General features: G+C 36.2%; 1 protein-coding gene across 7 annotated transcripts in view; it reads left to right on the top strand.

Annotated features, from left to right (window-relative positions):
• Positions 1-25,243, top strand: part of CNOT4 (CCR4-NOT transcription complex subunit 4) — a 146,212-nt gene that overhangs the window by 58,566 nt on the left and 62,403 nt on the right. For 6 of the 7 annotated variants that reach the window (XM_017532512.2, XM_017532515.2, XM_017532513.2 and 3 more), the window contains exon 2: positions 9,847-10,112. In XM_017532512.2, coding sequence (XP_017388001.1) covers positions 9,939-10,112 — 174 coding nt within the window. In that variant the 5' untranslated portion in view covers positions 9,847-9,938. Of the gene's footprint in view, positions 1-9,846; positions 10,113-15,219; positions 15,359-25,243 lie in introns of those variants that run through there. The other variant, XM_017532514.1, reaches the window with a different exon arrangement.

A 25,243-nucleotide genomic window follows, 5' to 3' on the forward strand; every position in this document is an offset into this window, starting at 1 on the left:
TCTAATTATTCCATTGGGTGAAGGGTTCTTTCTTTATGACTTCTTTTATGGTTATTGCTGTCTTTAGTGTTCTGCAACTTTTACTATTTTGAGTCTGGATGTGGGCTTATTGATCCCACTTGGATATGTTGTACTTTCTGGGTCTAGGGATTATTTTTAACTAATTCTGGGAAATTTGCTGCTAGTATCTTTTTCTTTTAAAAGTTTGAAAAAGGGCCGGGCACTGTGGCTCATGCCTGTAATCCCAGCATTTTGGGAGGCAGAGGCAGTCAGATCACAAAGGAGTTCAAGACCAGCCTGACCAACATAGTGAAAACCCATCTCTACTAAAAATACAGAAATTAGCTGGGCATGGTGGCACGTGCCTGTAATCCCAGCTACTCGGGAGGCTGAGGCAGGAGAATCGCTTGAACCCAGGAGGCAGAGGTTGCAGTGAGCTGAGATTGTGCCACTGCACTGCAGCCTGGGCGACAGAGTGAGACTCCATCTCTCAAAAAAAAAAAAAAAGTTTGAAAAAGGAAATATACATTAAGAAACGTAAAACATGTACCGTTTCATTATAAAGTAGATGTCTTTGGAGCTTTTTCCAAGGTTAAAAGCAGAATATTTCACGTTCCTCAAAATCCTGCCCCATACACCCCTTGCCATTTGAAATTCTCCCCCTTTCCTTAGAGGCAGTCACTGTCATGACTTTTTTCACCTTTATGTGCATGCCTAAAATATAGTTTCCTTTGTTGAAATTTACATGACCTGCTTATGTTGATTTGCAGCTTTTGCTAAAATTATGTTTGTGAGATTCATCTTTGTTACCTGTAGTTTTTCTTTTCCTTTCCCTCTCTCTCCTTTCCTTTTAGTACTCCCATTATGGGTACATTCATGTGCTTAATGATTCATATTTCTCTGAGGCTTTATATTTTTTCACTCTCTTTTTCTCTGTATTCTTTGGATTGCATCATCTCTATCAATCTGTCTTCAAGTTTGCCAGTTCTTTTCTTCTACCAGTTCAAATGTACTTTTGAGCTCCTCTAGTGATTTTTTTACAGTCAATGTACTTTTCAACTCCAGAATTTCCATTTGGTTCTTTTTAATAATGTCTTTATCAATATTGTCTATTTGCTGTGATACTGTCGTTATGCCCTCCTTTTGTAATTACGGTATCCTTTAGTTCTTTGGACATATTTATAACAACTTTTTGAAGTCTGTTAAATCTATAATTTGGTTGCTCTTGCAGGTAGTGTCTTTTGCCTTTATTTATTTATTTATTTTTGGGTATATGGGTTATACTTTGCTATTTCTTTGCATGGCTTGTGATTTTATGTTGGCAACTAAACATCTCATATAACATTGCAACAACTTACTGATCTTTCAACCCCTTGCTCGTTTCCAGGGCTTGTTACCGTTATTTGCTTATTTTTGTTTAGTGACTTCTGTTTCCCTATTTTAGTGACTTCTGTTTCCCTTTTTGCAATGTTTAAGCCTCTCTTGTTGCTCCTTAGGGGCACAGACTTGTGTATGCCTGCATGGCACCCTGGGCTGACAGTGTTTGGCAGAGCTTTCTTCTGTTTCTTTTTCTGACCACACCCAGCTTTTTAGCTCCACTGATTTCTGGCTGACTGTTCTGTCGTCTTTAACAATACCCTAGGACATAATTTGCTTCTTAGCCAGATCCAAACAACTCTGTAGGTCATTTCATCTACGATTTGTTCAGACCCGGGGGGGGCACATCCTACCTGTCTTATTCCCTGGTTCTCACCTGCAAATTAGTTGGCCTGCAGTTTAACCTGTATTTTGAATCTCTTCCAAAATGCCTTTCACTCAACCTTGGATTTGATACTACTGCCTTTAGGCTTGAACGTCACAGTCTTGCAAATGAAGTCATTTCCTTTGGGTAGAGATTCCCAGCTATCTCTGGGGACATGTTAAATTATATGAGATGATTTTTATGTTGCTTTTGATTTACATCTTTGAAAAGTAAAATACAAATATTTTACTACATAAATAGCAAAGTGATAGAGAGGTAGAAAGCAGTCCTACATAGTTGCTTTTTCTGTATAACAGCAGTTTAACCTTTTATGAGAGAGACTTTTAAGTTGTTAGGTAGGTAGATTTATAAAACATAAGTAAGCTTTTCTGGTTTCCTAAAGGTAATACAGTCCTGAGTTCTATAATATATGAATATTCTGGTAGATACGTATTGGTACTTTGGCACCTAATTTAAAAGGGGAAATTAAATATTAATGCTGATATTTAAACAGAAACTTACCTTTTTCACTTAGCAAACTGTCCATAGCTACTGTTCTATCTGTTTTTTGTCTTTATGTGGTTTATGTTTATAACATTCTTTGTGAAATGTGTCTAATTCAGAAACAGTGGACAACTTAAAGTGCTGTTTTTTATTTTCAAAGGTTGTCAGTTACAGCTGACATATAACAAATAATTCATTCTGTTACGTATTAATCAAATGTGTGAATGCTTAGTATTTACTGGAAGCCATGTTGTAGCTACGTGGTATACTGTCATAAATGTGATGTGCTAGATCATTTCTGCCCTCCTGAAGCTTCCATTATAGTGGGAACAGACTATAAAGTGAACAAGAATTTTATAATTATAGCACATTAAGTAAAATATAAAGTGTGTGGTATTGTCCTTATATTACAGGTTTTAAGAATTGATAATTTATAATTTTATGTATATATTGAATTTCATGTATGGTTTTTGTGGGGACTTTTTTTTCCTTTTTTTAATCTTTTTTACTTTTTGATTTCTAGCTAGAACCACCACCAGAAATTATGGAAAGCAGTAAGATGCTATACAAGATACTGAAGTGTGTGTGTGTGTGTGTAGATTTTATGTCTATAAATAGCTTTCAATTATGTATAATTATAGTGTATATATAACTTTGGTTGCCTAGTATATACTTAGGAGTATTATTTCTGTTTAACTGTATTCAGTGGAGTTGCACTATCTACACATTTAAGTTATTAAAAATTCCTCTATTAGACTGGCAAAATATTAAAGGATTAAATAGAGCAACCATAATTCTAAAATTTTACAAAAGTGCTGTATATTATGTACTGTATTTAAGTGTATACAGTGTATGTTTACTTTATTGACTTTTTTATTGTGGCAAAGTATATGTAACATAAAAATTTACCATTTTAACCATTTTTAAATGTATAGTTCAGTGGCATAAGTACATTGACAATGTTGTGTAACTATCACCACTGCCTGTTTCCAGAAATTTTTTCAGCATCCCAAACAGAAACTCCGTACCATTAAGCAATAACTCCCCATTCTCTCCCTCTCCCCCTGAGGCCCCTAGTAACCTTTATTTTCCTTTCTGTATCTGTGAATTTGTCTATTCTAGATACCTCATAAAAGTGAAATCAGGCTGGTCATGGTGGCTCATGCTTATAATCCCAGTACTCTGGGAGCCTGAGGCTCCCAAACTCTGGGAGGATCACTTGAGCCCAGAGTTCAAGATCAGCCTTTGCAACACAGGGAGACCCCATCTGTATAGATATTTTAAAAACTAGCTGGGTGTGGTCCACACGCCTATGGTCCTAGCTACTCAGGTGGCTGTGATGGGAGGATTTGCTTAACCCAGGATTTTGAGGCTGCGGTGAGCTATGATCCCACCACTCATTGCACTCTAGCCTGGGTGACAGAGTGAGATCATGTCTCAAAAAAAAAAAAAAAGAAACCAAAAGTGAAAACAAAATATTTGTCTTCTTGTTACTGGCTTATTTCACTTAGCATAGTGTTTTCGGGGTTCGTTCATGTTGTACCATGTATCAAAATTTGATTCCTTTTATGGCTGAATGTATTCTAATATTCCGTGTTATGGATATACCTCATTTCGTGTATTCCTCCATTGATGGACCCTTGGATTATTTTCCATTTTTTGGCTGTTGTCAATAATACTGTTAGGAACACTGGTGTACTAGTATCTGTTCAGGTCCTTTCAGTTCTTTGACTATATGCCTAGGAGTGAAATTGCTGGGTCATATGCTAATTCTAAGTTAGTCACCAAACTATTTTCTGTAGTGGCTGTACTACCTTACATTCTCGTGTATTATTATTATAATTTTGAGACAGGGTTTCACTCTGTCACCCAGGCTGGAGTACAGTGGTGCCACATCACAGCTCACTGCAGCCTCTCCCTCCTGGCTCAGGTGATCCTCACCTCAGGTGGGAACCTCAGCCTCCTGAGTAGCTGATACTACAGGTATGTGCTACCACTCCTGGCTAATTTTTGTAGAGATGGGGTTTTTATCATGTTTCCCAGGCTGGTCTTGAACTCTTGGGCTCAAACGATCTGCCTGCCTCAGCCTCCCAAAGTGCTAGGACTGTGGGTGTGAGCCATTGCACCCAGCCTGTAGTGCATTTTTATACATGTTTTGAACAGGACCCTAAACACAAAACCGTGTATACAGTAACATTTTATAAGTGATAAGACATTTTCAGACATGATTTCGAGTGTATGGTTTTTATTTTGTGTACTTACTACATGGTATGTAAGATTTTTGGTGATGCAAGAACATTATTATATGTCAGAGTTACTAGTTACAGGTGATGTAGAGAACAAGAACTCAAGTAATAGGGTAAAAATTTGCTGTAGAGTTTAATTTTTTTAAAAGTAATGTCATTTTATTCTTTGAGCATTTGCAGTTCACTCCCAACTTTATGTAGCTCTAACATCAGTTATGACATCTGTCTCACTGTGTTGGAAAAGTCATGAGTTTTGAAGTTGGGCCTTATTTTTGAATTGTATCTTTAACATTCTAGCTTCAGTTTCATATTTTATAAAGGGCATAGTATGTTCTTACCAAGTCACTGTGAGGATTGGATCCTGTATATAGAAAGGCTTTTTATTTTTTGAGACAGGGTCTCACTTTGCTGCCCAGGCTGGAGTTCAGTGGCATGATCTCAGCTCACTTTAACCACTGCCTCCTAGACTCAAGCAATCTTCCCACCTCAGCCTCCCAAGTAGCTGGGACTACAGTCCTGTGCCACCAACCATGCTAACTTTTTTTTTTTTTTTTTTGGTAGAGATAGGGTTTTGCCATGTTACCCAGGCTGGTCTTGAACTTTTGGCCTCAAAGTGCTGGGGTTATAGGTATGAGCCAGTGTTCCTGGCAGCATTGTTTTTGAGACAGAGTCCTATTCTATCACCCAGGCTGGAGTACAGTGGCATGAACATGGCTCACTACAGCTGTGACCCCCTTTGGTCAAGCAAGCCTCCTGCCTCAGCCTCCCAAGTAGCTGGAACCACAGGCACACAACACCATACCTGGCTAATTTTTTAAATTTTTCGCAGAGACAAGGTCTCCCTGTGTTGCCCAAGATGGTCTTGAACTCCTGGGCTCAAGCAGTCCTGCTGCTTTGGTCTCTCAAAGTGCTAGGGTTACACGTGTAAACCACTGTGCCTGGCTAAAAAGGAATATTTTTTTCCCTGCAAAATTAATTCTTAGAATTCCCACACCCTATTCAGGAAATCATTGGCTTACTTGCCTTTTTCATTTAAAAATATATTTTATTTCTGTGTCTTATAACATTATAAATCTTACTGTTTCAACTCATTGTTTTATTTTATTTTTTTAAATTTATTTTTGAGATAGGGTTTTCGCTCTTGTTTCCCAGGCTGGAGTGCAGTGGCACAGTCTCAGCTCACTGCAACCTCTGCCTCCTGTGTTTAAGCAATTCTCCTTTTTCAGCCTCCCTCATAGCTAGGATTACAGGCACACGCTGCCACGCTCAGCTCATTTATTTTGTGTTTTTAGTAGAGACTAAAAATTTTTGTATTTTAGTAGAGGGTTTTTGTATTTTAGTAGAAGGTTTTTGTAATTTAGTAGAGGGTTTCACCATGTTGGCTAGGCTGGTCTCAAACTCCTGACCTCAGGTGATCTGCCCATCTTGGCCTCCCAAAGTGCTGGAATTACAGGCATGAGCCACCACGCCTAGCCTATTTAGTTCTAATTTTAATATTAGTTGTCTGGCTTATGAAGTAAAATTATTATTCTCTAAATGACAATTTGGGCAAAGGTATTTTGGAGAGTCAATTTCAAAACTTGTTTTAAAAGCTTAGTTTAGAAGGGTATTATAATACATTTAGGAAATTGCTCTGTACTTAAAATTCCCTAAAAGTTTGTCTCTTCATTGTTGAGATGAGTACATCAAATCCTAGAGCATTTGAATGTCGTATCCAAGATCATATAGTTACTTTGTGAAAGAGATGAGTCAGTCAACTCTTTGACCTTGTGTTGCAGTGTTCTACCAAGTCAGACTACCTTTTACCGTTTATGAGATTACTTTTGGCAGCCAGCTTCTGTGGCTTCTCTCCATGGTGCTAGAAGTGCACAAATGTACTTACTTTTGTTATTAACTATCTAAAGGATTTCTTGCTCCTTTGTCCCCTTCTGTTCCTCTAAACCTCCCCCTTAACTGAAGGATACATACTTTTGTAAACTTTTTAAAAATTAAAAAGCATGTAGAAACAATCAAAGAGCAAAACCTCAGTATATCATCTTTTATTTATAGTAATTTACTTTGTAGCACACTTTTCTATTCATAAGCCCCAATGTATTGTTTCCTTCCCAGCATTCCATAAATTACTTCACTAAAACTCTAATAACCTGTAGTTAAAGAAATGATGTCTTAGAATCAAAGATATTACAGGTGTAGATAGCACCTTTTGATTTTTTTCAGTTTACTTTTCTGTTATTGGAACCTATATTTGAGTCTATATTTTCAACAGATACAGTTTTGGGATGTTTAAAATTGGACCCATTAGAAGTCAGCATTAAGCTCCTAACTTTATATATGCTGAAAACGGATAGTGGCAAATTTGGGCATTTCTTTTTCTTTTCTTTTCTTTTTTTTAAAATAATTTTAGATGTATTAGAAGGCATTTATTTTGTTGTATTTTTCTTCTAATTATTGGCAAAAGTGAGAAGTAATTTAATTTTTCTAGAGGAAATGAAAACAATTTTCCTCTTTTTAAAGGGCCATTTGAATTGCAAAAAAAAATGCCTTTTTTCTTTAAAAAATCAGTATTTAAATTGTCTTTTGTGATATAACAACATTTTGATGTATAAACTTTTCATGTCTTTTGTGGTATACTCCATTTTGTCTTTCGTGATATAATAACATTTTGGTGTCTGATCTTCCATATATTTATTTTCTTAGTGAAACAAATGTATACACACATACAGGGTTTATATATTTATGTGAAAGTAATTGTATATTCACGTCAGTCTCTAACTTGATGTTCTTTAAAAAGTATAATTATAGAATAGATATTCTGATCAACATACCTTATGCTGTATTATATTTACTTAATAATTTTTCTATTAATGGGCAGTATGCTGTTTGCAGTTTTCTACTCTTATAATGCTGTAGAACACAGCCGAACACTTGGTGCACTTGTGTCACTATTTTTGTAGAATAGATTCTTAGTTCGGAGGTGGCATAAGGGAGTGGCTAAGAGCACAGATTCTAAGGCTAAGGCTTCCTGGAAGGAATCCAGTCTGTACTAATAAGTGTGTTACTTCAGGCAAAATAATATGCTCCCATTTCCTCTTTTGAAAGAGGGACTAGATCAGTGATACTCTCTACTTCTCTACTTTAGGGAAAAACTAACTTCTTTGGCAGGCTGATGAGGTAAAAAAAATATATACATATATGTTACCTGGCTGTTAGCTAAAGAGATTGATCATTTTTTCATATATTTTAATCACTTGTAATTCTTCTGTGAACTACTTATCATTTTCTGTTCTATTTTTTTTTAAACTTGTCTTTTTCTTACTGCTTTGTAGGATTTCTTTATACATTCTGGACATTAGCTCTTCATTTTATGTAGCAAACGTATCTTGTACTCTGATGCTTATCTTTAGTTTTATGTTTTCTTCTTTCCATGTTACTAAGCCGATTGTATCCTTTTATGGCTTCTGATTTTTTATTTTGCTTAGGAAGGCCTTTTGTATCCCAAGATTAAAACAAAAAATTCCGTTTTTTTTCTTTAACATTTCAATAGTTTATTGATCACTAGATCATTTGGGATTTTTTTAAAATTACAGTATTAGATAGATATCGTTTTTTCTTCAAATGAATAGCCCAGTGTCCCATCACTGTTTATAAAAAAAGTCCAGCCTTTCCATCTTGATTCATAAATTTTATCAAATATTAAAATCTCATAAATTCATGAGTCTGTTTCTAGATTCTTCTAATTTTGAGACAAGGTCTCACTCTGTCACCCTTGCTGTAGTGCGGTGGCACAATCATAGCTCACTGCAGCCTTGAACTCTTAGGCTCAAGCAATCCTCCTGTCCCAGCCTCCCAAGTAGCTGGGCCTACAGATATGTGCCACCATGCCCAGCTGATTTTAAAATTTGTTACAGAGATGGAGTCTTTGCTATGTTTCGCTGGTCTTAAACTCCTGGCGGGAGCTGAACTCCTGGCCTCAAATGATCCTCCTGCCCTGGCCTCTCAAAATGCTGAAATAACAGTCATGAGCCAGTATCCCTGCTATATCTAGATTCTTTAGTTTCTTTGCTCTTTTGTCAGTTTTTATACTAATAGGAAATTATTTAAATTACTGTAACTTTGTAGTATTATTTAGTATGTGATAGGGTAAATTCCGACTTTTTCCCCCAGAAACTTCAAAATTATTCTCATGTATTTATTCTTGTATGTAAATCAGTTTGTCCAATTATGTAAAAAATTACCACCATGATTTTGGTGGGGATTACTACAGAATTATACATTAGTTTGTAGGCTATTGGATTTTAACTTAAAATAGTGATTTCATCTTAACCTTTTAATCTAACAGTGGCTTTAGCCTAAACTGTTACCTAAAATTTAAAATTCCCCGTAATCTAAAAACTTATATTATTTAACTTTTCCAAAAGTGTTTGTGATATGAAGGTCTATTTGTTTCCTTATTTCTTCCTGTTTCTTGTAGGCTTTTTATAGTATTACCATAGGAATACTTTTGTTTAATACATGTTTCTCAGAAGTTTTCACTGGCATATTATTACATAATTAGTTGTATAGTTAGGATCTGTGGTTCTGTGGCATCTTAGTTTTTTTATTTTTATTTATTTATTTTTTTGAGACGGAGTTTCGCTGTTGTTAGCCAGGCTGGAGTGCAACGGCGCGATCTCGGCTCACCGCAACCTCCGCCTCCTGGGTTCAGGCAATTCTCCTGCCTCAGCCTCCTGAGTAGCTGGGATTACAGGCACGCGCCACCATGCCCAGCTGATTTTTTGTGTTTTTAGTAGAGACGGGGTTTCACCATGTTTACCAGGATGGTCTCGATCTCTTGACCTCGTGATCCACCCACCTCAGCCTCCCAAAGTTTTTCTAAGTTTTAGCCTATGTTTTGTGTGTCAAGAGTTTGATGTTATCATGTAACTATAGATAATTGAAGTCTGTGATTTTCATTTGATTTTATAAATTGTGACAAACTTTAAAATAGTGTAATAGTCTTCTAGTTATGTGGCACTATTAACTAAGTTTTAGGTCAAAGATGAGACAGTTTAGAGTGCTTTTACTTTATTTATTTCCCTAAAATGTGTTATGATTAGTGCCATGCTAGTACTAAATGTTTTATTGAGAAAAAAAGGAAGTTCTTTTATATTTGTGTTGAATCTGAAATATTAATGATGTCAGGTCTTTTGTTTTGATATTAAAAAATGTTTAGAAATTCATTCTGAAAGCCATTTCAAGATGATAACAATAGTTGCTCAGTCAGTATTTTCTAACTTTTTTGGCAGTGTGACTCTTAATTGTTGACTATGCTGTTTTTCCATTAGTAAACAATGTATTTTGTTTCTTCTCATGCAGGTCGTCAAAGTTCTACATTTTAGCTTTCAGTGCTGAACTTCCTTCTCCCTTAAATTATTATAAACTTTTGCTGCTGTTTAATAAACGTGAAGATGTCTCGCAGTCCTGATGCGAAGGAAGACCCTGTGGAATGCCCTCTTTGCATGGAGCCCTTGGAGATAGATGATATCAACTTTTTCCCTTGCACCTGTGGCTACCAGATTTGCCGATTTTGTTGGCATCGAATTCGCACTGATGAAAATGGGCTTTGCCCTGCATGTAGAAAGGTAAATACTTCAAAATAACCTCACAGTGATTTGTTTTAATTGTATAGTTTTTTTGCTGCCATGTATATGAGTAAGTGAATTTAAAAGACTGTACAAACCTCAGGTGAGATTATACTATTATGTATGTTATTTTAAGACATAATAAGGTAGAAAGAACACTGCACTGGGAGTCGGGGCCATGTCTTGGCTTTGTTGTTTTCCAGCTGTTTGATCTTTGTAAAGTCACATAACCTGTCTGATTGGCCTTTAGTTTGTTGTCATTGTTTTTACCTGAGGAGAACGACATGGTCAGGGATGCTCGTTGCTTAAGAAAATTAGGAACAGAGAGGTAATAGATTTGGATAGGATTTTGTGCAATTAGAAAAATATTTCATACTGCATGTGGGAAGAAATTCACTTCACTTTTCTAGTACAAAATAGGAGAGAAAATGTTTACTAAAAAGGGTTAAAATGACAGAGAAATCCTGGTTTAGAAGATAATAGTTGCTCATTTGTTGAGACCTTACAGCAATTCTAGGCTGGTATTGTTATTCCCGTTGTACACTCAAGGAAACAGCAGCTTAGAGAACTTGTCCAGAGTCATCAACTTGTGAGTAGTAGGTAGGAGGTTTGGAATTCATCTATGTCTTTTGAGTCTATAGTCTGTTCTGAACTATTGTATTATTGAAAAGGCCGTTCTATCTCTTAAAAATCTATGATTTTTAACATTCTGTGGGTTTTATTGTTTTGATAAGCACCAGCAACACAAATACAATATAGTGAATACTACTAGGATAGGTAGGACTGCCACATTTGTTTTTTGAAGACTTTGTGACTTTAGAGATTAATGCAAATATCTGCCACTTTATTATGGAATTTGCCTTCTCTTTAATGTTTGTATGATTTAAACTTTATTTTCTGGTTACTCATTTCAAAGACTCTTGTGATCATTACTTTCAAATTTTGAGAAAGCTGAAATGTGCTTTAGATATCTAAAATTAAAAAAATAATCTACCTCTCAATTTTCTTACCTGAGAATTTATAATATATCTCAGGCAATGCATTGTTTGTTTATCATTACTTTTTTTTTTATTAATCCAGTGGGTATGTATATGTATTATATGAATAAAAACTTAAGTCTATTTCAATGTTAATATAGCTTGTACATTTATATAGTTACATATATAATGTGTATTTATATATAATATGTATATATATAATATTTCACATAGTTAATATAGTTTAAGAAATGTGAATGGAAAGGTAAATGAAAACCTTAACATTAGCTTTGGGGAAAATCTATATAAATTTTTATTTATGGATTTTAAACATTTAATTACTTTTAGAAATTGGTTCCCAGTCATTCTATAAGAAGACAATCATATTGAACTATTTTATCAGAAGTAATGACTTTCAGGATTGCCCAAGACACTAAGGATTGTGAATTTGATTGGCTTCATGATGTTTATCTTTTTCTTTTTTTTTCCCTTTGGGATATTGTAAAGTCACCTTAAAAGGGCCAATTATTAAATTGTCATTAGAGAAAAATCAGTTATTTGGGGAAATTACAAAGAAAATAATTTCAGTCTTAAGAGATTACCTAAAATTACTGCAAGTCCTTAGAAAGTAAAACAAGAAAAAAAAAATAGAAGATTTTAAAGGCAAAAAAAAGTACAACTTTAGCAAAGCTTGTTATGAATAAAAGGGTGTCCTGAGAATACCAGCAAGTGTGAGGAATTTCTGAAAGACAAGAAGGACATTGGAATCAATTTCAAGGGGGAAGCGTTAGATCAGCTCAAGAGAAGACTGCTTAAAAAATGAAAAAAGGAATGGCAGTGCTTCAGGATCCCAGGAAAAATATCAGTGTAGTTAGTTGAGTATGGTGTCAGAGCAGCTTCATGGGTCTAGCCCATGAAGCAGAGACAGATGCCCTCTAATTAAAACAATGATTATAAGTTTGAATCAGAGCCTTAAGGTAAATGGAAACATTCTGGAGGAACTAGGAGCTTCTTTGCCTAGCAGATAACCTATTAGTATATGTTGTCCAGCAATATGTCCTTGCTACAGTCACAAAGGAGCATCTTGCTGTAAACAGAAGTAGTATTTATAGGCAGATTACCAGGATTCTCACATGTAAAATTGTACAGAAGCAAAGAGTCAACACAGGTTTCAGGAAAACCAACATCATGAAAGAAAGGCACAAGAATCAGTAAATAGAAGACCCTAACACAGAAACAAAACAGAAGACATTTAAAACTATCATTGATACTTTTCAGAAAGGAAAGAGAGAATGGCATATTCATATAGAAAGATTGTATTTTCTAGTAAAAAGAACCAGAGAAATCTTGAAAAATCTTAAAGATCGCCTGAAAAGCAAAATGTGCACATTTCAAGATCAAATTGGTAAGTTGGAAGCTCGTGCTGAGTGGGTTTTAACTGCAGAATATAATGCAACAAGAGAAAAAAATAGAAGGCATGAAAGAAAAGCAGCATAGATCTACAGGTTCTAATCTCTGCTGAGAGCAGTCTCAGAAGGAGTGAACTAAAAATGAGTAGCAAGAAATAATCAAAGAACTAATAGAAGAAAATTCCTCTTAGATTAGAGGGGCCCTGTGAGTGTGAAGCAAGATGACTGAAAAACATCAATATCTGTTTATATAATTGTGAAATTTTAGAACATCTAGTACAAAGAAAACTCTAAAAGCTTGTGAGTTATAAATATTTAGACTACAAAGGAACAAGACTAAAATTAATACAGTATTTTCACTTTACAATCATAGAAAATAAACTAATTGAGAAATTTATTTTCCCAAATTTTGAGGGAACATAACTTTGAAAGGAGAGCTCTCAATTTTATTCATATGTAAAGGCATAATAAAACATTTTTACCCATGCAAAGATTAATGAACTTTATTATTCATGAACCACGATACAAACAAATAGAAGAGTTGAGGATGACTGCAAGGTTTTGACTGAGCACCTGTAAGTAAAGAATGGCCATTAACTGAAATGGGGAAGACTATACCAGGAATAGACATTTGAGAAGATCAGAAACTCAGTTTTATATATGTTAAGTGTGAGATTCCTATTAGAAATCTAAGTGGAGATATTGAGTAGACAGGCGAATGAATTGTTCATGTCTGGATTTCAGGTGAGGTTCTGGTATGGACATACAGATTTGGGAGTCAATTAGCATATCATATGTTGTTTATAAAATCATGAGACTGGATAAGATCATGAATTGAAAAGATGAGAGATTGTCTAATGATAAGCACCAAAACTTCCCAACAGTTACAGAAAAAAGAAATGCAGATTACAGAGGTCTAAGACAACCTCCTTGTTGGGTCTCCAAGTTAAATCTTTAGCTAAGGTGGTTATTGTTATTAGGCCAGGAATAATTTTTTGGTTTCTTGTTGACTTAATTACATCTGCTAGAACCTCTCCTTCGTCTCCTGGCCACCAGGACTTTGTAGTACAGGCAACAGAGAGTCTTGGAGTCTGACACCTGGCTTAGTCTTGCCAGAGAATATGCTCAGCACAGTGCAGGATTAATATTTATGAAGTTGCCTGTCTTGGTGGGAGTCAAGCAAGTCTTTGGTCTCTGGAGGCCCATCTACAGTAGTTGTGTTAACACAGAGGAAAACCACAGATGTTGCTAGAGGCCTAGAAAGGGCCGTGAAACTACCATTTACATGTAACCCAACCTTGCAGGGAGAGGGTCTACAGAGGCCATGCTGTGAGGTGACATACTGAGATGATCTGAAGAAACTTGGGAGATGCAAGTAGGGAGCTAGTGGAATCAAGCTCCTGGTTTTCGTCTACAATATGAAACCTGCCTGTTTGCAGAAGGTTTCTCTTAGCTTTATCTCTTTGAAAAGCAGAGATAGCCGGGTATTAAAAACCAAGAGAGTTTAGTATTTCTGTTTGGTCTAGCTGCTAAACACAGTCATAGGCTACTTGGTTGTTTCTTAGACTGCGTTTATGTGTCCTTTTAGTGCAGCATTTCTGAGAAAGCTACCTGATGGAAATAGCAGATATGGGAACATAGGTGGTGCACTGATGTAGCAGTATATTTCTCATGGAAATCAGAGACTAGACAAGGAAATGAGAACTTCAACAGAAGTATGATTATTTTTATTTCAGAAATAATAGAAGATAATGCATTTATGAAACAAGAACAGGATGGTGGTTTGAACATGGTGGCTCATGCCTGTAATCCCAGCATTTTGAGAGGCCAGGGTGGGAGGATTGCTTGAGATTAGGAGTTTGAGACCAGCATTGGTAATATAGCGAGGCCTCATCTCTAATAACAATAAGAAAAATTAGCTGAGGGTGGTGGCACATGCTCATAGTCCCAGCTACTCGGGAGGCTAAGGTGAGAGGATCACTTGAACCCAGGAGGTTGAAGCTACAGTGAGCCATGCTTGTGCCACTGCACTCCAGCCTGGGTGACAGAGCAAGACACTACCTCAAAAAAAAGAAAAGAAAAGAAAAGAAAGAACAGGATGATATAAAGAAGAGTATTCGATGAACAGTAACCATTGTTATTGAAAATTAAAATATAATAGCAAAAATAACTGAAGGAAAGCATTGGAAGATGGAGTTGAGAAGATTTCTTAGAAAGTAATACAAAAAGCAACAGAGATGAAATATTTGAGAGAAGAGATTAAGTTTATTTAAGGATCAATCAAGGAGGTCAAATACCAAATAATTAAGCGCTCTAGGAAGAGATCAGTACTCTAGGAAGAGATCACAGATACAGAGAGAAAGTAATCATCCAAGAATATGATTGAAGAATATTTCCCAGAACCAAAGAACATATTTTCAGATTGAAAGGGCCTATCAAGTGTCCAGCACAAACTTTTTTATTTTGAAATACCAGAATACTGAAGACAAAGAAGTTCTACAAGCTTCCAGGAAAAAAGTAGATCACATGTAAAAGACAAGGAATCCGAATCGTTTCAGACTTTTCAATAGCAAGACTTCAAGCTAGAAGACACTTCTGGAGGAAATTAATTTTCGTCTTAGGATTCCATATCTGCTCAACTGTTAAGTGTGAAGGTACACTAAAAAACATTTTCAGACCCAAGAGGCCTCAAAATTTTTTTTACCATGCATTTTCTCTCAGGAATTTTGGAGGATGTGCCCCACCAACATGAAGGAATAAAGAACAGAGAATCATGGGATAAAGGAAACAGGAGATCCAACACAGGAGAGAAGCACCTGGATTCCTGAAATGATGGGGAAGAATGACAGCTGTGCCCAAGGTAAAGAGGGCAACCAGTACAAAATGCAACACATCAGAAAACTCCAAGAGGGATTTGTAGAAAAAGATAAAATTAAAAGAATACTTGGTGTTCGAAAAGAGAAATGTCTTATGAGGCCATTTTGCCAGTTGGAAGAGATTTAATGGTTGAATTAGTAATAAACACATAAAAATATAATCAGGCAAAACAGATTAGGGGAAACAAAAAGTTGTACAGAAATGAAAAAGCAATCATATTATGCTACAGTGGCTCACATGTGAGGTAGGGGTCCAGATTTATTAGTTTTTTTCCTATATTGATACTCTGTTTTTGCAGCATCATTTGCAGAAAACGCTGTCCTTTCACTCTTGATTGTTTTTTAAATCTTTCTTGAAAGTCAATTGCCCATAAATGTATAAGTCTATTACTAGCATCTGTATTCTGTCCATTGATGATTATATCTGTCCATATGCCCATACCGTACTGTCTTTATTACTGTAAGTTTTGAAACCTGGCATGACAAGGTTTTCAACTTTGTTATTCTATTTAGGATTTATTTTGGGTATTCTGAGTACTTAGCATTTGCACATAAATTTTTGAATCAGTTTGTTGGTTTCTACAAAAAGCCTACTGAGGTTTGATGGAGATTGCATTAACTGTATAGATAGATCATTTTGAGGAAAAATGACATCTTAAAAATGTGTATCTTGACATTTTTCTAAGTTTAACAAATTTATTTAGCAATGTTTTGTAGTTTCCAGTATACAGAATAGTACACCATATTTTGTTATATTCATCCATATTTTGTTTTTTGAGCTATAGAACATATTGTTTCTAAAATTTCATTTTCTAGTTGTTTATTGCTATTGTACCATTTTTGAATGTTGACAATCTGTATCAAGAAACCTTGTTAATTAAATGGATTCCTTAGGATTTTCCACACAGGTGATTACGTCTTCTGTGCATAAAGACAGCTGTACTCTTTCCTTTCCAATCTCTGCTTTAAAAAAATTTTTTTTTAGCAACAAGGTCTTGCTCTGTCACTCAGGCTGTGAAGTACAGTGGTGCAAATATGACTCTCTGCAGTCTAGAACTCCTGGGCTCAACCAGTACTTCTGTCTTAGCCTCCCTGTAGGTGGGACTATACACATGCACCACCATGCCTGGCTAATCATTTAAAACAATTTTTTTTAGAGGTCTCGCTATGTTGCCCAGGCCGGTCTTGAACTCCTGGCCTCAAGTATCTGCCCGCCTCAGCCCCCACAAAGTGCTGGGATTGTAGACACCTGGCTCTGTGTTTAAAAATTTTTTTTCTTGCCTTAATTGTACTGGGTAACCCCTCTAGTGTATAATGTTGAAGTGATAATAAAGATATCTTTGTTCCCAATCTAAGCAGGAAGATGTTAAGTATTTCACTATTAGGTATGTTGCTGTCTGTGCATTTTTTGGTTTAGTCTTTTATCAGGTCAAGGGAGTTTTCCTTTATTCCTAATTTGCTGAGAGATTTTATCATGAATGATGTTAAATTTTGCCAAATACCTTTTTTGATACTATTGAGGTGGTCATACTTTTTTTCTCCCTTTATTATGTTGAAACAGTGATTTATGGTTTTTTTGTTTTGTTTTGCTTTGTTTTAAAGTGATAGGGTCTTGATCTGTTGCCCATGGTGGAGTCCAGTTGGCTTGATTGTAGCTCACTGCAGCTTCAACCTCTGGGCTCAAGCAAATCTCCTGCCTCAGTCTCCTAAGTAGCTGGGACTACAGGTGCACCGCCACACCTGGATAATTTTTTTAAAAAATTATTTTTGCAGAGACAGGCTCACTGTGTTGTCCAGGCTGGTTTTGAACTGCTGCCCTCATGCGTTCCTCCTGCCTCAGCCTCCCAAAGTGTTGGGATTATAGGCATGAACCACTACATCTGGCCTATGTTAATTTTTGAATCAGCTTTTCATCTCAAAGATAAACATCACTTGATTATGGTGTATTATCCTTTTTATATTCAGTTTGCTAATATTTTTGGAAGATTTTTGTGTCTGTGTCATGAAGAATATTTCTTTGTAGTTTTATATTGTTTTCAGTTTTGGTATCAAAGGCATACTGTGCTCATAAAATGAGTTGGGAAATGTTTCCTCATCTTCTGCCTTCTGAAAGAATTTGCATGCCACTGGTATTCTCTTTTATTTCTTTCCTAAATTCATTATTGGCGTGGACTCTACTAGGTATCTCATTGGAAAGACACCTATGAAAACTAACTATCACAGTATTCTTCTATTCTGAAATTCTTTTTGGACTAACTCCCTCTTTGTGGTATTTTGCCCCATATATTTCAGTTGTCTCTGCCTCTTCTAATTTTGGTCACTGGCCGTCCCCTCTGTTCATTATGACTTTTGGACTCAGTACCAGGATCCAGTAAGTGCTGGAAGAGCAGAAAGCTAGGGTGGTCATGGTAGTCATCTTTTTTTTTTTTTTTTTCAGAGATCACAGTCTTGCTGTTCATTGGCTGTTTGTTCAGTGTCTGAAAATAGTTATTTCCTGTATTTTGTCTAGTTTTCTAGTTGTTTATGGTGATAGGCCCAGTCTGTTACTTTCGTGGCCAGACGTGGAAGTGTGTAAATAATGTTATCATTTTATAATAATGTAATTCTGAATATTGCACTAACCAAAGCTATGGTAGAAGTTACAAAGTGGACTCAGGATGTTTGATGAGGGAGACTGACAGAGCTAGATCTTCAAGTTGTTTAATGTGATAATATCTAAAACTGAGACATCAAGAAGTAGCAATATGAACATATTATTTAGAGTTAGGGGAGTAAATGACAAAGAGTCATCTAAAAGAGTCAACTTGATTATTTCTAGGGAGAGGCAACTGGTTGCAAAGGAGGAGGGAAAATGAGGGACTGCTCTTTTTCCTAATAAAACTTGTAGAAGCGATTGACTAGAAGCATATACAAGAACAGTATTAATGAAAGGAAGGAAAAATGATACATTGGGTAAATGGAAATTATAGGAAAGAAGATATACGAATACTGATATTAGTCATAATAAAATTCAAGATCAAACGCATTTTAAAAGGCAAAAGGTCCACAGAGTCATGAATCTTTATTTACTTAACAGTACAGCTTTGAAGTATATTGAGCCATTATAAATACCAGGAGAAGCTGACATCTGTATTTATAATGGAGAGACTTTAACTTCTGTATTTTAGAAATAGATGAAGTAGACAATCAAAAGAAAATGGTGAATTTGAATAACAGAATTAGCAAGATGTGTGTGTGCGTGTATAACTTTGTACAGATAAATTTGTGCACAACTTTAAATACAAGAGCAGTGGTCAAAAAACTGTTAGGCCACAATGGAAAAATTAACCAATTCTAAAAAGTAAAACTCTCTTGTGTATTTTAAAAATTTATCCTCCTTGGAAGACTTTTCAAATCTGTGGGCGAGTAAATTTTCTTAGTTCAAGATTTCAGTTAAGCTATTATTTCTTCAGATATTACCTTTTTTCTCTTTCTTCTCCTCTGTGACTCTGATTAAATATTTTTCAGATTTTTTTTTACTATCTTCTATGTCTCTTAATCTCTTTTCTGTATGTTCTTTCTCCTTAATACCTTAGTAAATGATTTCTTCTGATCTATCCTCATATGTGAATAGTTTCTTTTGGGTCCAGTCTGCCACTAAATATGTCCTTTGAGTTTTTAACTATTGGTTTTGTGTTTTCCATTCGTGGAAGTAATGTTTGCTTTTTTTTTTTCCTACTCTTGCTGTTATTTTAAAATAGATTATTATACCCTGCAGGTATTTTCAAGCTTATATGTTTTTTAAACAGAAGCATTATTTTTTTTAAAAAAATATATTTGTCTAGTAATTCCAGTGGCTGAAGACTGTGGGGTATGTTTCTGTTTATTGTTGTTCATGTTGTTGTATTTCTTTATGTGTTTGGTTGATGTGGCTGGTTCCTTGTGGTTGTCATTGAGAAAATTATTTTTAAAGTTCCTCAAGGACTAGTGTGGATTTGCTCCTCTCTAGAGAAGCTTTAATTTGGCTTCTGCTGAGTTCTGTAAACATTGGCATTAGGGCTGCCATGTGCTTAAAGGTCCTTTGATTTAGCCAAGCTATGTATCTCAGTGCTGCAACTCTTTCCTAGGGTTGACTTCAACAATATGTCCAGGATGGGCCGGACGTGGTGGCTCACGCCTGTAATCCCAGCACTTTGGGAGGCCGAGGCGGGTGGATCACGAGGTCAAGAGATCGAGACCATCCTGATCAACATGGTGAAACCCTGTCTCTACTAAAAATACAAAAAATCAGCTGGGCATGGTGGCGCATGCCTGTAATCCCAGCTACTCAGGAGGCTGAGGCAGGAGAATTGCCTGAACCCAGGAGGCGGAGGTTGCGGTGAGCCGAGATCGCGCCATTGCACTCCAGCCTGGGCAACAAGAGTGAAACTCCGTCTCAAAAAAAAAACCAATATGTCCAGGATATTTTTCCCTATCTTCTTTTCCTTTTTTCTTACCTTATTCTGACCTTTCTGTAGTTCTTATCCTGGGAGTACACTTTGGTTTGTAATTTGTTCTTGTCCTGAGCCCATCATTTGGAGATGGGCTGTATCTCAGCTTATCATGGGACCTATCTTGCCAAAGACTACCATGGGCTGGTGTTGGGCTTTGAATGTTCTTTCCCCCCATCTCTTTCTCTCCCCGTCCCATTTATTTTTTATCAGATTTTCTGTTTAGCCTTTGTATTTTTACTTTCAACGAAAAATTGTCTTGGGATTTTTCCAGCATAGATTTTTAAGATGTTAGTAAAAAGAAAAGAAAAGTTTTATGTTATATTTTTCATGGTTTTTATTAAGAGGTTAATTAGCTTTCCATTACTGGAAACCAGGACCCTAAAAAATTGGTATAATCAAATTAGATGTTAACAGCAAAAGGATTTTTAAAAGTTCATTTACCTGTAATATGTAAGTTATGGTCCACCATAACTCTTGGTTTAAAGAAATCAAAATGAAAATAAAGATCAGAGCTGGGTCTCTGAAAAGACCAATAAAATAATTAAAGTCTTAGCAAGTTTAATAAAAAAGAGAATACATGTAAATAGCATTTGGAATAAAAGTGGAAATGTGGCCGGACGTGGTGGCTCTTGCCTGTTATCCCAGCACTTTGGGAGGCTGAGGCGGGTAGATCATGAGGTCAGAAGATCGAGACCATCCTGGACAACATGATGAAACCCTGTCTCTACTAAAAGTACAAAAATTAGCTGGGCGTGGTGGCACACCACCTGTAGTCCCGGCTACTCAGGAGGTTGAGGTAGGAGAATTGCATGAACCTAGGAGGCGGAGGTTGCAGTGAACCAAGAGCAGGCCACTGCACTCCAGCCTGGTGACAGCAAGGCTCTGTCTTAAAAAAAAAAAAAGAAAAAGTGGAAACATAACTACATATGTGGAAGACATTGAGTGGTTACACTAGAAACTGCAAACCATGTTAACTAGTTATTTGGCAGTTTATCACTGTTAAAAATAGTGTTATATCTAAATACTTCTTCATAGGCAACCTATTTTGCATTACAATTGTACCTTTAAATAGAAATTTTCTACTTGTAACTTTTCATTTGATGCTATATTCCTAGAAATATAACATATGTTTTAGTCAAAAAGTTGATCAGTTTTATTTCTCTTTTCTTCTCTTCTCTCCTCTCTGCTTTTCTTTTGAGATGGAGTTTCACTCCTGTCCCCCAGGCTGGAGTTCAGTGGCATGATCTTGGCTCACTGCAACCTTTGCTTCCCAGATTCTGGTGATTCTCCTGCCTCAGCCTCCCGAGAAGCTGGGATTACAGATGCCTGCCATCACGCCTGGCTAATTTTTGTATTTTTCGTAGAGACAGGGTTTCACCATGTTGGCTAGGCTAGTCTCGAACTCCCAACCTCAGGTGATCCACTCTTCTCGGTCTCCTAAAATACTGGGATTACAGGTGTGAGCCACTACACCCAGCTTGTATTTTTCTTAATACTAATTTTTAGTAGTAGTATTATTAGCTTTGTGAGTCTTACTGTCTGCAGTTATTCATGTTTGGTTTCTTCATCTCCCCCATTTGTTTGAAATAGGATCTTGCTTTGTCACCCAAAGCTGGAGCACAGTGGTGCCATCATAGTTCATTGCAGCCTCGAACTCTTGTGCTCAAGCATTCCTCCTGCCTCACTCAGCCTCCCAAGTAGCTGCAACTGTAGGTGCACACCACCATGCCTGGCTAATTTTTGTTTGTTTGTTTGTGGAGATGGCAGTCTCACTATGTTGCCTAGGCTGGTCTCGCAATCCTCCCACCTCAGCCTCCCTAAGTGCTGGATTTACAGGTGTGAGCCACTGCACCCAGCTTGTACATCTTTATAGTCTACCTCTCATTATTTCACTGTGTTAGTTTATCGATTTTTCTGACCTTAGGTTTGTACAGTAGGTATATATATGGTGGTGTGTGTAGAGAAGGAATTGTAGTGGAGGAGGCACTATTGTTTAACACATGCTTTTTCAATGTTTTAATAAACCTTTTGGACAAGTTGAGGTTAATACATCTTTTGATCATGCATTTGCTATTTGTGGTTAGATTAAATTAGTGTATTTTATATTTTTCAGATGTTAAGATTAAACAACTAGTATTTGTAACTTCTTTTAAGATACTGAAATAAGATATATTTGGAGGGTAAATTGTAGTAGAATACTCTGTCTCATGTTCTCCTGTGTTTGTAACTTTTGTGTAGCAGTTATGTTCCAACAACACTGACTTTGAAGCCTGATGAAAATATATTTCCATAGACACAAAACTTGGAATAACATAGCAAAAAGACCAAGACAACAATATAACCCAGTGTTATATGCTCAACATGATGGTGCATCAGTAATGTATTTGATAAGAGTTGATATTGCAACTTTATTTTTCTTTCTTGTCACTCTTCATCAATTTTTTTGTGTTCATGCATTTTCAAATATTACATTACTTTGCCTCATGTTTAATCTGTATTTTATACAACATCACAGAATGCTAACAAAGGAAAAAGCTTAGGGTGTTTGTCACATTCTGCCAGCTCTCAGAAAAATCTAAGTCTCAGAAAAGTTACATCATTGCTTCTTACATTGTCTGTGATGAACATCCGGATTTTTCTTTTCTTTCTTTTCCCTTTTCTGTTGAAGACTGATCTAGAGCTCTATTATGCATGGCTGATATTTTGCTTGTGTCATATGTTTTACTACACTGAAAAATACCTTATTCTGCAGAGTCCACTGGTGATGTACCTGAATGTTGTGGTAGTGTCAGTTGCTCTGACAGTTTCCAAATGCTTATCTCAGTTTTTGTACTTTTCTTGTTATGGACTGGTAAAATGCAGTGCATCAACTATACTTTGAAACAAAACTAGGAGCACTCCATATGTTTGATCCATTCAGACAGTGGAACATCGCCATTTTAGATGTTAGTGAAGAGCAGCAGCTTTCAAATGAGCTTAATTGTTTTTTGTTTGTTTGTTTTTGAGATGGAGTCTGGTTCTGTTGCCCAGGCTGGAGTGCAGTGGCGTGCAACCTCTGCCTCCTGGTTTCAAGCAATTCTCCTGCCTCAGCCTCCCAAATAGCTGGGATTACAGGCTCATGCCATTACACCCTGCTAATTTTTTTTTTTTTTTTTTTTTTAATTTTTGGTAGAGACATGGTTTCACCATGTTGGCCAGGCTGGTCTTGAATTCCTGACCTCAAGTGATCTGCCTACCTCAGCCTCCCAAAGTGCTGGAAGTACAGACGTGAGCCACCGCGCCCGGCCTCAAATGAACTTAATTGTAAACACTTCAAAAGGAACTACCCCAGGAATTCTGGGGTAGAAAACAGCTTTTCTAGGTGCAAATGAAAAATTTAATTTATAGAAAGGTATTTTAATTAGTTAATATATAGTTCTCTTTTATATCTTTTTACACTTGTGCCTTTGTAGCCCCAAATAGCTTCAAGGGATTAAAATCATCCAGACAAATAGATTAAGATTTCAAGGAGATAATTATAAGTACAGAAAAAGTGTAGAGGAAAGTTTTGAGATAAAGCATTAAGAAAAACCTTAAATGTAGAAGACTACATAATTGAGGAACTGAACTTACCTTAATAGATCTTTAACTGTTTGAGTCCTTAAATTAAAATGCAAGAAATTTTATGTTTTAATAAAAACATAAAACATAATTTATGTTTTAATTTAAAAAGTGGGAGTTTTTGTTTGTTTTTAGTGGCTTTTAAAAGACAGAAATGCTAAGTTTTTAATTCTAGAGAGTAGCTTTGATGTTTGGCAAATATTTATTGAGCTTCTGAAATCATACCAAATTTATATTTGATCCTGGAGAAAGTCCTAAAATCATATAAAAATCAGGTAAATGGCCGGGCGCGGTGGCTCAAGCCTGTAATCCCAGCACTTTGGGAGGCCGACGCGGGTGGATCATGAGGTCAAGAGATTGAGACCATCCTGGTCAACATGGTGAAACCCCGTCTCTACTAAAAATACAAAAAATTAGCTGGGCATGGTGGCGCGTGCCTGTAATCCCAGCTACTCAGGAGGCTGAGGCAGGAGAATTGCCTGAACCCAGGAGGTGGAGGTTGCGGTGAGCCGAGATCGCGCCATTGCACTCCAGCCTGGGTAACAAGAGCGAAACTCCGTCCCCAAAAAAAAAAAAAAAAAAAAAAAAAATCAGGTAAATTACTGAGAAAGTTTCTTTGTATGCCTTTCACTTACAGATAAGTTGGAGTATGTCAAATAGGATCAACTAACTCAAAGATTCAAATTCTTAATGTGGGAATCAAATGGTACTTACATCCTACCAAACCATTGAGGATTAAGCCTGAATCTTTTTTTGGGTCACCAGCTCTAATTTATTGATGATAAGGTAAACTATGAAGAGTATTAGGTTTTCTTAAAAAGCAGTAAATTAAAGTTGAAAGTAGGAATAAAAGGGAAAGAATAGGGTTTTTAGGGTTTTTGGAGACCTCAGTATATATACTAGTAAAAGTTGTGGAATATGGGGTCTAATCTCACTTTGTTAATTGCCGTCAGCTTTAGTCTGGGTATGTTCACAAATTTGAGAGTTTTTTGTTTTTTAACATATATGAAGAGATGGAAGTTAGCTTTACATTAAAGTCATAGCAAAATTTCAGGCTTGTGGCTATTTCTTTCACTCTTCCTTGTTTCCACCTTTTTAAAAAAATTTTTGGTTTGGCATTGTTTATGTTGTTCCCCACTCTTGTATTCTGGTAGGTGCCAATTTCCCTACCAGTTGTGTTTCCAGTCCTGGAATCTCTTCCTATCCTGTTTAAAATATTATGGCATTTAATGTGCCCCTGCATTGGTGTTGTGTGTGCAGGGGTCTGGGGGGAGGGAAGAAAAGAAAAAATAATGTGCCCCATCTTTCATTTATCATTAACTATTTGTTTTTAGTAGTAATACTGACTCTTGAATGCTTATATGCGGGACACAGTGTCAATCACTTTATAGGTGAATAAATAAAGAACTATAGTTTCCATTTTACAGATGAGAAAACTGAGGTAGAAAGGTCACATGACTTAGCCAAAGTCATTCAGATAGCAATGGCTGAGCTAGGATTCAGTGCCAGCATTCTGTCTCCAGAGCCCTCCTTTGGTAGCCCTGGCATTAGCAGTAGGAATGAAAATGCTATCAAAATGCTAAGAAAGAAAAGATCACCCAATAGTATGATGTTAGTGTTTATTGAGCAATTACTAGTTCCAGGCACGATAATAATTGCTTTAAGAACAAATGTGTAAATTCATTAATCTTCTAGCACATAGTAGGTTTCCATTAAATATTTGTTAATTATAATATGTAAAACTCACATTTAGATGCAAGAACTTACATTGTGCCTCTTTTTTTTTTTTTTTTTTTT

The sequence above is a fragment of the Cebus imitator genome, unplaced genomic scaffold (assembly GCF_001604975.1).
Source record: "Cebus imitator isolate Cc_AM_T3 unplaced genomic scaffold, Cebus_imitator-1.0 Scaffold77, whole genome shotgun sequence".
Lineage (NCBI taxonomy): Eukaryota > Metazoa > Chordata > Mammalia > Primates > Cebidae > Cebus > Cebus imitator.